Source organism: Apaloderma vittatum, unplaced genomic scaffold, assembly GCF_000703405.1.
Source record: "Apaloderma vittatum isolate BGI_N311 unplaced genomic scaffold, ASM70340v1 scaffold42619, whole genome shotgun sequence".
NCBI classification, from domain to species: Eukaryota; Metazoa; Chordata; class Aves; order Trogoniformes; family Trogonidae; genus Apaloderma; species Apaloderma vittatum.
This window is the reverse complement of record NW_009734332.1, coordinates 4,077-17,418: the sequence shown is the minus strand read 5'-3', so window position 1 is coordinate 17,418 and position 13,342 is coordinate 4,077. Positions and strand designations below refer to the sequence as shown.

The window sequence follows — 13,342 nt, the reverse complement described above, 5'->3', positions numbered from 1 at the left end:
ACAGCTGAGCTGCAATGCGGACAACTACACCTACGAGAACCTGCAGTGGTATCGGCTGAACCTCTCCAAGCTCCACGATGAGGAAGGCAATCCCCTCGTGCTGGACTGCAAGAATGTTCACCACTATGCCACCAAGATGCAGGGGGAGCTGCGCTTCCAGCCTGACTCCAACGATGCGACCTTGCTGCTCACCATCCCAAACATCTCCCTGGGTGAAGAGGGAGACTACGTGTGTGAGGTGCAGAACAGGAAGACCCGGGAGAAGCACTGCCACAAGAAATACATCTCTGTGCAGGGTGAGGGTCTACAGGGCAGGCGGGAGTGACAGAGGAGAGCTGGTGCTCTTGCTGCCATCGGCTTCCCAGTCCATCCCCAGGGGAAGCCATGCAAGCAAGCTAAACTCAAGGTGGCAAAGGCAGGGCACCTGGGTTCTCAAGACACCCTTCAGCAGGGGTCAGAGACCCAAAGCCCCCCAGGAACACAGATGTTCTCTTGATCAATCAGTTTCCCGTTTTCCCCTCCTCCTCTTTGTGCTGCTTCTCCAGCCCTGGAGATCCCCCGCCTCAAGCAGAACCTGACAGACATTTTGGTGAACGTCAGCGACTCCATAGAGATGCGCTGTAAGGTGGATGGCAACCATGTTCCTGAAATCAGCTGGTACAAAGACGAGAAACTGGTGGAAGAAGTGTCAGGTACAGTGGGCTTGGGGTGAATTAAAGGCAGGGCATCACGTCCGGCAGCTTGTGAGCCGAACACAGCTGGGTTCTGGTGGTTGCTGTGCCCGAGCAAAGGCACCCATTCTCTGAATTGGCTGAACTCTAGTTTTAATCATGTTCTGTCACAGTTTGATGCAGATGACTTGACTGGCCAAGTCTATGCCCTGGGGCGTGGCTCAGCACTGCCTGTGCATATGCACATTCAGCTGGAGAGCAGAGAGAGAGAAATCATTCATCTTCTTACTCCCAGCCCAGTGCCTGGCATCTCTGCTCATATAGTGACAAACCCAGATCCCATGGAAGTAACATAGGAAGGATCCAGGCACATTGCAGAGGGAAAGAAACAGGTCTGAGGCAGAGCTTGACACACCAGCTGGACTGCCTGGGCATCATCTCCAGCATTATCTGTGGTAGTTTCATCCCCTTCATACACTGCCTGGGGAAGCTCCCTCCAGGGGGGGCCACAGAAGAGAGCCTCTACCAGCTGGTACAATTTCATTCTGCCATGTAAAATGAGCAAGCCAAAAAGTATGAGCCTTATTTTGAGCCTGAATGAGCCCAGTACACTAATCCCCCTTCTCTGTGTGTGACCACTGCAACTCTCCATGCCTTACAGGGATCGACCTGGCAGACTTCAACCAGAGGCTGAGCATTCAGAGGGTGAGGGAAGAGGATGCTGGGCTCTACCTGTGCAGCGTCTGCAACGCTAAGGGCTGTGTGAACTCCTCGGCCAGTGTCTCTGTGGAAGGTACTAGAAGCAGCAACACTCCTGGGGATGAAGGGAGGGAAGTAGGAGTGAGGCCAAGGTCCCGTGCCTCTTCCCTGTGACACCAGGCAGTAGGAGGCGGGGAAAGCCCCTTGGACTTGCTGGTGGCATGGGGCTCTCACAGGAGGATCTGTAGTCCAGAGCACATTTAGCTCAGACAAACACACCTCCCTAATCTCCCCACAAGGGACAGCTGAGCTGGGACATGCATGGGAATTTCTGAAGCTACAGTTTTCCTCCTGTCCCACAGGATCTGATGACAGGACCAATGTGGAGATTGTCATCCTGATTGGGACTGGGGTTATCGCTGTTTTCTTCTGGATCCTCCTTATCCTCATCTTCTGTAACATCAAAAGGGTATGTGACTGTGTCTGTCTAAGGTGTCCAAGGTGGCTTAGGGGACTTGGGGCAAGACCGTTGCTATGATGTGGGACTGTATGACAGAACCTGCTAAAAGGAGGTGATTAAGTGCTGCTTCAAGCACTTTTACCGCCAAGGACAGGGGGCACAAGGGCTGTGGTAAAGGAGATGACAGGGAATGGCTTTTGTGAGGGGGAAGCAGGTCAAGGCAGGCAAAAGAACCAAATGCCCTCTGGGAGTCAGTACCCAATGCAGGGAGGGCATCTCCTCACCCTTTGTGTTGTCTGATTCCTCCAGCCTGCCCATGCAGACATCAAGACGGGCTACCTCTCCATCATCATGGACCCTGGTGAGGTACCCTTGGAGGAGCAGTGCGAGTATCTGCCCTATGATTCCAGCAAGTGGGAGTTCCCACGAGACCGTCTGCGCCTAGGTGAGCCAGCCTCCCTCCCTGCCACAGTGCCCTGCAGCCAAATTTCCTTGAAAATGTCTTGAAAGGGCTCCTACTAGCCCTTCAAAGTCACCCTTCAGGTTTCTTACACACCTCTGCATATTTAATGACTTCTTTCTGCCTCAGACTTCCCGTCTTCTTCGGAGACTGTTCCTAAAGCCATCTGTGCCTGGGAAATCTCTTTGGTTCTGACTGTGTATGATTCTCCCAGTGCACCCACACAAGCATCACTGAGACCTGAAAACCTCTGGGCATGCTTTAAAACACATCCTTAACGTTTTTCAAGTGGCAATCTAGACAAAACAGCCCAGTCCATGGCAGGTATCCTGAGTTCAGGACCAGGACCGCATCCATTATCCTCCTCATGCTGAAACACCCACCTGCAGTCTCTTCCCTCTCTCTGAGAGGGTTAAAAGGGCTTCAGACTACCTTTGAAGCATGGAGCAGTGGCATTAGCCCTGGCTGCTCTGCTGCAAGGTGTCACATTTACCCTTCTCAAACACTCTGCTCGAGGGTAACAAACAACCCCTCACTTGTGCAGAGCCATTTCCTTCCTTTGCTTTGTCTGTGCCAGCTCTGTCTCAATTCCTCCCATCATGCTTTCTCTTATTCTCATTGATTGAGCAAGTAGCCACCTGGGAAGGGCACACATCCCACTTCTTCCTTTTCCTTTGTGACGTTTTTTCTTTCTTCTTCCCATGGCTTCCTGTTGGGATTTTTGTTTTTCTCATTCCATTCTGCCTGTGCTGCACCTGCCTTCCTTCACGCTGCCTCTCTCCTTGCCCACAGGTAAAGTCCTGGGTCACGGTGCCTTTGGGAAGGTGGTGGAAGCATCAGCATTTGGGATCAATAAAAGTAACAGCTGTGAGACCGTAGCAGTCAAAATGCTGAAAGGTATGTGGACAGTGAAGCAGAATGCACAGCCTGCATAGACAGCAAAAAATGAGGCACCTGTCGGGGAACGTCCTCCCTGTAAATGCCTGTCTTCCACATAAGGCATTTGTTAAGGCCCTGGAAAAAGTTTTGTCTCCCACAAGCACACCTGAGTGCCTCTACGTGAGACAGCCCTGAACCAGGGGATAGGGTATGGAACCAGCCTTTTAATTTATGGCTTCCTTGGCCTCAGCACAGTTGATCTTCTTGGCCTCCCCTTGTGGATGTTCTAGCCCCATTTAGCTGCACTGGGAGGCAAGTGGCAGAGCAGGCAGAAGGGACTTGGTGAACTTGGCTTTCAAGGAAATTTAGCTGTCTGCAAAGGCAAAGAATGAAATCTGTCTCAAAGGAAATCCAGAGACCCTCTTTGGCAGGTCACTGAAGGAATCGTTGCTGCTAGTTGCCTTCTTCTAAATGTGCCTATATTTCATGTTCGAAGCTGGGTAAGGAGGCAGGTTGCAGCTCTTACCTAGCTCTTGAGGGTTAAACTGGCTTTGCACCTAAAGCCTGGTCAATTCAGAGGAAGATTTTACAGTTTTATAGCCACGCTTTCAGACAGCCATCCAGAACATTATTTTGTAATTTGGCACTCAACAAAACCCCGAGGCAGTCTCTGGTTAGCAGTGGCCTGTATATGGAAACCAAGTCGTGGTTTATCTCAGCAGTACTTGCCACTGCAAGCATACAGATGATCTGCACAGCAATTGCAGGGGGAAGCCTGGCTCCGCAAGGTTCCTTTCCAGTCCTTTGAAGCATGGCTCTCACCTGGCCCATCAGCTGAAGCTCAGAGCTACTTCTTTCTCTAAGACTAAATTTACAAACTCTCAAGTAAGGTAAAATGCATATGGGGAGCCAAGAAGTACGAGAAAGGCACAAAAAAACAGAGAACACACCCTGAGGGTAAGACAGAGGATCAAGAGTTAATTTGAATTAGGCGCTTGGAGAGAAGATGCAGTACAGAGAGCTGGCAAGGGCACAGCACTCTGTTTGCTGTTGGAGAGGAATCATAGAAAGATATTCTGGGTTTGAGCTGAGAGAGCTTCTATCTTCAGTCACGATCAAAAGACTCAGATGCCTTTTGTTTCTAATTTTCCTTCAAATTGTTTTATGGCTCATTATCTCTGGAGGCCAAAAGGGCAGAGATTCAAACATGTGCATCTGTACCTAAGCCTTAGGTGATCTTTCTCCCTGCACAACTATCACAGGGAGAAATCAGTTGGGCACAGGTTGTGTTCTCCTTTGCCCTGGCTCCCTGCATCTACGTATTATAGCAGGGATCCTGGGATCTCCAGACAAGGCTCTGACATTTCTTATGGAAACAAGCAATAACAAAACGTACCAAGGCTTTGTTGGTCACAGCCTCCTCAGCAAGACTCACACTAACACTCTGCTAAGAGAATGATGGCGAGGGGGAGTGCAAAGCTGTGAGGAGGCATCCTGACGTGGTCTGTGTGTTTCCAGAGGGAGCTACTGCAAGCGAGCACAAGGCACTGATGTCAGAACTGAAGATCCTCATTCACATCGGGAATCACCTCAACGTGGTGAATTTGCTGGGTGCCTGTACCAAACCTAATGGTAAATATCCCAGGGCAACAGGCTGTGCCTGCTCCCAGAGATGAGTGCTCATCCTCTGGGCCCTTTCTGCTGCCCACGTGTGTGATCGCAGGGGATGTTATCAGTGTCTCTTTGAGCTCTTAGAACAGGTGCCACAGCTCAGCAGGACTGCATGTAACATGAGTTGGGGCAAATTCTGACCACTCCAAGCTCTTACCTCCTCCCTTGACCTCTGGTTTCTTCTCACCAGGTCCACTCATGGTTATTGTTGAGTTCTGCAAGTATGGAAATCTCTCCAACTACCTGAGGACCAAGCGGGAAGGATTCAGTCCTTACAGGGTAAGTAGCTTCCTTTGCCCCTAGGGACCTGTCCCCTGGCTAGGGAAGAAAGTTGTGTAGCCTGGAATGTGATCTGACAATGGGAAAAATACACCTTCTGTCTAGCAGCAGGTAAACTTGACACAGAGACCTTGATTCATGTGCACTTCTGCATTGAGGCAGAGGTGCTTCCATACCACAACAACAGCCTAAGAGAAGGGCAAGAGGGTGTAGCTCATGGGTGCAGAGGGTACAGTGTCTGTTGCCTGCTAAGGTTTTTGTTTTGGTTTCCTTGCCAGGAGAAGTCTCCCAGGCTGCGTATTCAGGTGCAGTCCATCGTGGAGGCAGCGAGAGCAGACAGGAGGAGTCGTTCTGGGACAAGTGACAGTGCCATCTTCAACCGTTTTCTGATGCACAAGAGCCAGACAGCGCAGCCGATCCAGGAAGGTAATAACCCATCCTTGACAGCAGCTCCTCAGCAGGCTCACCAAAGAAATTCCAGACTTGGCTAACCTGGGGAATGGGTAGGGCATGACAGTGGGCAGCTGGGACTCAGCTTTAGAGCGAATCACTCCACTGTTGCATGTCGGTTCCCTGAACAGCGTTATTGCAGTCATCTGTTGTCTCTTGTAATAGACTCTCAAAACCCACAGGGGAGGATTAAATGCCCTTTGATTTTTTTAGCCTAAAGAAAGGAGAATTGAGGAGGATCTCAGTAAGTCCTTCCTAGAACAGGAATTATGAACTGACCTTCAAAGTCCCTTCCAGGCCTGTTACCCACAACTCTGACTTATGTGTGCTGGAGGCTGGGCTCACTCTCCTCACATTTGAGCAGGTTCCCACCCTGTGCTTTCTGCTACCTAAGCAGGATATCTTAGAGGGGAGCTGGTTACTCCAGTCAGCACTGAGGACTAGCTGTATCTCACCAAGGGGCTGGCTGTATCCCGCAGTCCTGGAGAGAGGCAAGGAGCACAAGAGACTGCTCACTGTCTAATCGTTTTCTTGTACTCCTGGACAGTGGATGACTTGTGGCAAAGTCCCTTGACTATGGAAGACCTGATCTGCTACAGCTTCCAGGTAGCACGTGGCATGGAGTTCCTGGCATCCCGAAAGGTCAGTTCACCCTTTCTTTTGCCTCCCTCTTCTTTTGTGCATGCCCGCCAAGAGAAGGCTTGCCTACAGCCACTTCATGGGTAACGCACAGAGATTCAGTGATCTGCTTCACTCAAAAAGTCTGAGGCAGCTCTGTGTGCACAAAGATGGGAACTTAGTTCTCTTGCATTTCATCCTCTCCTTAACTACATCCCTCTGAAATTTTTATCTTTAGCTCCTTCCTACCTCCACCACTCCCCCATCACAGCTGAGGTTCGTGAAGGGAGGAAGGTGCTCTGCACTTTCTGATGGTGGTTACAGTCCCTCTGATTTTGTCTCTTCCTCTTCCTGTGCTCTCAGTGCATCCACAGAGACCTGGCAGCTCGAAATATCCTGCTGTCAGAGAACAACGTGGTCAAGATCTGTGACTTTGGCCTGGCCCGGGACATCTACAAGGACCCCGACTATGTCAGGAAAGGCAGCGTGAGTGTCTTCTTCTCAAACCCTATACAGATTAGGCTCCCTTAAGGTTGTTCATAAACTACTCTGGGGCTGTAATAAACTGAGGAAAAGATGGAAAAGGAGGAGTGGAGCCACTTGTGTGACTGGGACCAGGAAGCAATGGCCCAATGGTCCTCCTCCTCCTCTGTCATCAGACCTCTGTCTCTTTCCTTCTGCCCCTCAGTCTGTCATTAACTTACTCTTCTGCCTTTATACTCTTTCCTTCCCCTTTCAGTGTCTCCATCCCTTCCTCTGGCCTATCCAAACCTCCATCTCTCCAAGGAGAGAGGAGCAGGGCTGTTGACTCTGGTTTCCTTTCATTCCTTTTATCCCATTACTACAAGAAAGGCTATTCTGGGACACATCCCTGACTGAAGGCTTGTGCCTTGCCTCTCCCTCCTGCAGGCCCGTCTCCCGCTGAAGTGGATGGCTCCAGAGAGCATCTTTGACAAGGTCTACACTACTCAGAGTGACGTGTGGTCCTTTGGAGTCCTCCTCTGGGAAATCTTCTCGCTAGGTGAGTGCTAATGAGAGTCACGCGCTGCTGAGGAAGGTAGGACCTTTCTTCCCACATAGCAGCTTGATGGGTACGCCTGTGCAGAAGGTCCTGATGCTCTGAAGTATGTCTAAAGAGTGATGGGAAGAGATGTTGGTGTAGGCAAAAAAAATACAGAGACCAAATCCACCCACCAACAGGGTGACAGGGAACAGGCATGCAGAGGTGGCCTCCAACTCACTGAGGCAGAGGAGCCTGAACTTGGATTCTGTATGAGAAGTGACCACATTTCCAAGTGTTTTGGGAGGAATGCTAGTCTCAGAAGGACTGTTTTTGATGGCGTATTTAATGTTCCCAAACCTCTTCGAACTTTCTTTAGGGGCATCTCCATACCCTGGAGTCCAGATCAACGAGGAGTTCTGCCAGAGGCTCAAAGATGGTACCAGGATGAGAGCTCCAGAGTACGCCACAGCAGAAATGTGAGTCAGAAACCCCACAGATCCCAGCACTGGTCAGAGCAGAGCCCACTGTGGGGTAGTAGAAACCTGCTAGATCCCAGCATAGAGCAGGACAAGCCCCTCAGTGGGATGCAAAGACCTTTCAGCCATGGTGGGAGATGAGCAAACACATCCTTCACTCCAGGCAGCTGCCACACGGGTTCAGATGAGAGATCTCTAGGTACCCTTGCGTACCGATGCTGGGATGAGTCTGTAAGTGAGCAATGTGCTTTCCCGCTCTGAGGGATATCGTTAGCTCCTTGTGCATCTTTATATTTAGTGCATAATAAACCAACCCACTTCCAGTAGGTCCACATGGCTGGGCAGTGCCAAGGTTTCCTTCACAGGTCTGCCTGTCTCAGAGGGCACCAGGTGGGTGGGAGCTGCAGAGTGGGGTAGGAGGGGGTTTTCGTGGCATAAAACCAGCATTTCTTCTTGGCAGTTACCGTATAATGCTGAGCTGCTGGCACGGTGATCCCAAGGAGAGACCAACTTTCTCTGACCTGGTGGAGATACTGGGGAACCTTCTTCAAGAAAACGTCCAGCAGGTGAAAACCTCTCTGTGGCCCTGCTCAGCTCCAGACTAGCTCCCTTGCTGTGCCCTCCTCTGACTCACTTGCAAATGCAATAGTTTTCCACAGGCCAAGGGATAACACAAGGTTTCCTGGATCAGAAAGATCTGTTTCCCAGACCTACTGGAGGGGAGGGCTCATTTCTGCAGTATCCCTCTCACTGCATCCTAACGTAACTCCACTCTGTGCAGGGTGGATGCCCTCTCAGTTGTCATTCCAGTATTTCCATCCTAAGCCCCAGATGATTATTTGAATTTTTTCAGCTGAGTCAAGGCCCTTGCCTTCCTGCCTCCCACACGCCTCCATAATGAAAACCAAGACTTCACCAGGGTTTCTGAAACTGTATCCTCAGATCTAAATGTCAGGGCCATGTGAACCAAACAGCCCCATTACAGCAGTCAGATATACAAACTTCTGTGAAACTATTACTAATCACTGCCATGCAGTAGCTCACCAGGACTTTTTAACTGTGCTGAGTGTGCAGCTCTGCTTTTAATATTTCCTTGATGTTACATTTCATGGGATGATAGCCAAATGCTTAAATGTGAGTACAGTCTCATACTGACATCCTTGATTTTAACCTTTCAGCACTGGATCCCATCACAGGCCCGACTAAGCCACAATGCTGTGCCCCTGGAGTGCAGTGCTCTGTCCATGTAGGCTAGAGAACTGTAGGTGTCTTTGGACTGTTTGTTTTTTTTTTTCCTGCTCACACACATATCCATGAACCTGCAAAACTTGTAGCTACTTAATACAGAGGGCAGAGAAATCTCCAGCCAGATATTTTGACCCAGACCAACAAAACAGATAAACCAGAAATTTTCCAGCTCAGCTCTGACAGTTTCTGCTCATAGAGCCCTTTCTTGTAGGAAAGCCCTCCCCTTCTTGTAAGGCCACTCACTGTTCTTCTTACCAGGAAGGGAAGGATTACATCCCGCTGAACGACTCTCACAGCTCAGAAGATGATGGTTTCTCCCAGGTGCCTTCTTCTGCCCAGCAAAACTCTGATGAAGAGGACTTTGACATGAGGATACGCTGCCACAGCCTAGCAGCAAGGTGAATCCCCTCTGAAAAGGGCAGAGAGCCCAGCAGGCAGCCAGGAGCCTGAAGGGTACGAAGTGAACCCTGTAGTAAGAAGTTGGAAAAATCCCAGGTGATCAGGTGTGATCCAAGCATTTAGGCCATAGCGTCTTGCTTATAAAAGCAAAATCACTTTCCTTTGCTGATAAGAAAGAGCCCTTGACATGTTGTCCCGTGACATTCCTTCTCCTGCCTCCAGCTACACCGCCAGAGCATCACCTCCCACTAGAGGCATCATGACCCATCAGGTAGTTGAGGAAAGATGTCAGCTGAGTCTTTGCCCTTCTGCTAATGCAGAAGCTTCATCGTATCCATTTCTAACTAGCCCAAACAATTAGGCCTAGGCTTCTCATCTCCAAGGAGCTGTGACAGTGTGGTGCCTGGGATCTGTATCACATTATCCTGTTTATCTGAAATGGAGAGGCAATCAGAGCCTGATGCAATCAGGAAGTTTGGGTGCTCCCCACTGGAGAAGTAGAAGAAGCCTAAGGTGACCCCATTCCCATCCCCAAATCCACCATTTGGGTCGTGCGACCCTCTTCACATTTTGGTTGCATGGAGGAGAGGTGATTGCGTTCAGGTCCTGTTTATTCAGGACACTGACTCTGTTCATTTTACTGAACACAGTGTGCTTCTGTCAGCAGATACTACAACTGTGTCTCGTTCCCGGGTTGTTTGACGGGAGGAAATCACATCAGGTGTCCATCGAGGATAAAGACATTTGAAGAGTTTCCCATGACACATACAATGTACAAGGCACACCCGGTGAGTGGCATCTGAGTGGGGTCGAGCAGGGGACAAAGGAATGTTCAGCTGTTTCCTGATACCTTTACTGTTAAGGTCGTGCAAGGAAGATCTCTCCTATCTAACGTCAGTCTGTCTGTGTCGTTCCTGTTCAGTCCGTCCAGTCCTATGCACATTCATTTCTCCACCTGGCACATAGGGGGTTCTCCACAGCACAGCTCGTACTGCCTGATCTTGAAATAGGGAGCTTAGATCTGCAAGCAAGGACCGTAAGGGACCTCAGAGGAGACCTTGCTCTTCACCTTTTTCAAATTTGTAAACATGGCCTGGTTAAGTATGCTGAAATCCAGCCAGGACTAGGTAAATCCTGAGTGCTTGTCTACACCTCTCCTATCTTGACCTACACAGCAGTGTGCAGTAGGAGCCCTCCTGGCCTCTCTGAACTGGGCTGGGACTTATAGCTCCTCTAGTGGCAAAACTTAAGTCACTCCCTTAAACTCAGAGGAAAATCTCACCTCTCACAGATTTGAAGGTAATACATCTTCTGGGAAGGGAGCACTCTTTTTTACCCCAAAAGTGGCACTGAACTGCACACACATTCCTACCTTTGTATATACTGTTTTTAGGAAAAACACACCTGAGTAAATCGGTTCCAGCAAGACCATAGAGCATTTTGGTAAAGTGGCCCTACTCCTTTTTCCCTGTCACAGATACACATGATCTCATCTCCTGAATGACTCCTCTTCCCTTCCCACTCTGATAAATCGACAGGGATGTTACTGATAACTCCTGTTGCTTCCTTCCAGGACAATCAGACAGACAGTGGGATGGTTCTGGCATCTGAGGAATTTGAGAGGATAGAAAACCGACACAGAAAAGAAGGTGGATTCAGGTACTCCTTAAGTCTAGCTGCTCAGACGTCCCTGCTGCCAAATGCAGTGAGATCAGGTGGCAGCTCTTGGTGTCTCCCCATAGGGTAAACCTGTTGAGGCTCTCAGCAGGGCTGTGGGCCTGGAGCCAGATAAGTCCATGCACACATTAACAAGAGATGAAACACACAGAGAACAGACCAGCCTGCTGCTTCCTAGGGTTTAAAAAAATAAACTGTGCCCATTCAATGAAAACGTGTCCGTTAAGATAATGAGGCACAGTGGAGTGACAGTGTTAATAAGACTCTTAATGCTTATTGACATTTTCTGGTGAAACGTGTCAGGGCTTGTTCAAGCAGCGGCAGGCGGGATGGATGGAAATTATGTGGCTGCCACCTCCCTGCCCCAGCCCTGAGCCATGTGGTGCAGGGCGCTGATGCGGCACTGCAGGGATGGAATGGGCCGTAGGACTTCCCACATGCTGGTACTGAGCCTAGCAGGTTGAGCTGGTACTCTCAAGGCTGAGGATGTTATGGATGGTTATGGCCTTGCCCCAGGCTTGGAAAATGGGAGAGAGCCTGTCCATCTCATCTCTTCTTGGTGCTAGAGCAGGCTGGGATCTAGTCTCCGTGACAGTGTGTTGAGCGAGCCATGTCAGCTCATGTGTAGACAAGGCGAGTCCCAAGCCTCTTCCTCTCCTCCTCTGCCTCCCAACATCAGATGAGACTGGTCATTGTCTCTTCCCTTAGCCATAGCCCTCTGGTCTCTCTGCTGTTGTATCAGATTGTCTCCTTCTTCTTGTCCTTGTCCTCTTTACCCTAAGGCATGTCCCCATCATCTCCTACACCATGGACTACCTGGCATCCCATCTCCTGGAAAACACTGCCCTTAAACTTCTCCTTAAATGTGTCCCTGCCCTTGCTTTTGTGACTTCTTGCCAGCCACCTGGTATTGGCAGGTGTTGAATTGAGGGTTCCCCCCCATCAACTTCATCATCTTCTTTTGTTTCCTTTCCTGTTTCCTAGCTGTTGGTTTGTATCAGTTTCTGTTACTCCTGCCAGATCTAGAAGCAATTGAGACAATGTCTCTTGACTCTCCCTGATCACTGCAGTCCCAACCCTTCGCTGGGCTCCCCAAAGGTATCTAGAAGAGCTGAAATAACTCTGTCATGGGGTCATGCACAGATTTTTCACAAAACATATGGGCTGTGCTTAGGTTTAGAGCACGGCCTGGTGTTGTGCTTTGAAACTGAGGTGTAGGTCCATTCCTGACCCTGCCTCTTCCCTGTGCATTAGCAGAAGATGTTTTCTGAAGCTGGGATTTCTCTAAGCAGGACAGAGGCTTTCCAGGATTGCTCAGACTGATCTTCTGTGTCTCTCTCCCTCACAGCAGTAAAGGGCCCAGCCGAACTGCGGAGCTTCCAGGGGACCAGTCAGACCTGCGGGGCAGATGTCGGCCGTTGTACGGGTCCCAAGTCGGAGGGCAGACTTTTTACAACAGTGAATACGGGGAGCTGTCAGAACACTCTGAGGACGGCAGCTGCACCCCACCTGGAGAGGGGGCCAGTCCCCCCACTCTCCATGCTTCCTTCTTCTCTGAGCAGTACTAATGGCATCAGGCCCTGGAGGCACCTGCCAAGGCATCCTCTCACCCTCCAGGCGCGTCACTCAGAGCTTCTCCTTCAACCTATGCCCAACGCCAGCAGGGAACCTACCCCGAACGGATGGGGAACACCAATGTCCTTGGGCCCACAGCACCATGGCCCATGAAGCACCTCCAGCTGCAGCTTCCCCATGCTGGGACTGGAGAGAGCAGAACACCTCACTGATTCCTTGGGTTTCTTCACTCCTACGGCTCAGACAGATGCATTCTGCCAGGGACTGGGTGCCTGTGTTCAGCACTACAGCACCTTCTGCCGAGCATCCAGCCTCCACTCAGATCAGCTTCCCATTCAGAAAGCCCGTTTCAGGTCAGATATAAATAGATCTGTCTTAGTCTCAAGTTTCTTCCTGGTGCGCAGGCTGAATGTTTTTCCTTGGATTGCTTCCTCCTCTCCTCATGAAGTCAGCGACTGAGCTGTGGAGCAGAATCAAAGAAAAGAAATCCCTAGTGGTATTAGCAGCAAGAGCAGGACGTTTTAAAGATGTGTATGGAGAGATCCCAAGAGATCTTTGTAAATATTCATGCACACTGTTCATTCTGGGTAGGTGCCAGCCTCTCCATCTCCTCTGCAAGCAACACCCACACCCTTTTCATCTCTGCTGGGGGGAAATCTGTCAATCACCAGGATTATTTTAGCCAGCTCAACACAGCTAATGCTGAGTAGATCAGCAGCTGATGGCTAGAATCCTCCCAGGGAGATAAAGAACAACTCTTTTTGCAGGCCCTGTGCA

At 50.1% G+C, this 13,342-nt stretch overlaps 1 protein-coding gene across 1 annotated transcript in view; it reads left to right on the top strand.

Moving 5' to 3' along the window:
• Window positions 1-12,981, top strand: part of FLT4 (fms-related tyrosine kinase 4) — a 27,855-nt gene extending 14,874 nt beyond the window's left edge. Inside the window, 18 exon segments of the mRNA XM_009876204.1 lie at window positions 1-296; window positions 546-692; window positions 1,333-1,464; window positions 1,733-1,839; window positions 2,140-2,275; window positions 3,083-3,187; window positions 4,688-4,801; window positions 5,031-5,119; window positions 5,398-5,545; window positions 6,117-6,211; window positions 6,551-6,673; window positions 7,097-7,208; window positions 7,567-7,666; window positions 8,127-8,232; window positions 9,173-9,312; window positions 9,981-10,101; window positions 10,887-10,972; window positions 12,339-12,981. The exon segment at window positions 1-296 is cut by the window's left edge and continues 12 nt beyond it. Of these exon segments, the coding sequence (XP_009874506.1) occupies window positions 1-296; window positions 546-692; window positions 1,333-1,464; window positions 1,733-1,839; window positions 2,140-2,275; window positions 3,083-3,187; window positions 4,688-4,801; window positions 5,031-5,119; window positions 5,398-5,545; window positions 6,117-6,211; window positions 6,551-6,673; window positions 7,097-7,208; window positions 7,567-7,666; window positions 8,127-8,232; window positions 9,173-9,312; window positions 9,981-10,101; window positions 10,887-10,972; window positions 12,339-12,558 (2,377 nt within the window). The 3' untranslated portion in view covers window positions 12,559-12,981.
• The last annotated feature ends 361 nt before the right edge of the window (window positions 12,982-13,342 follow it).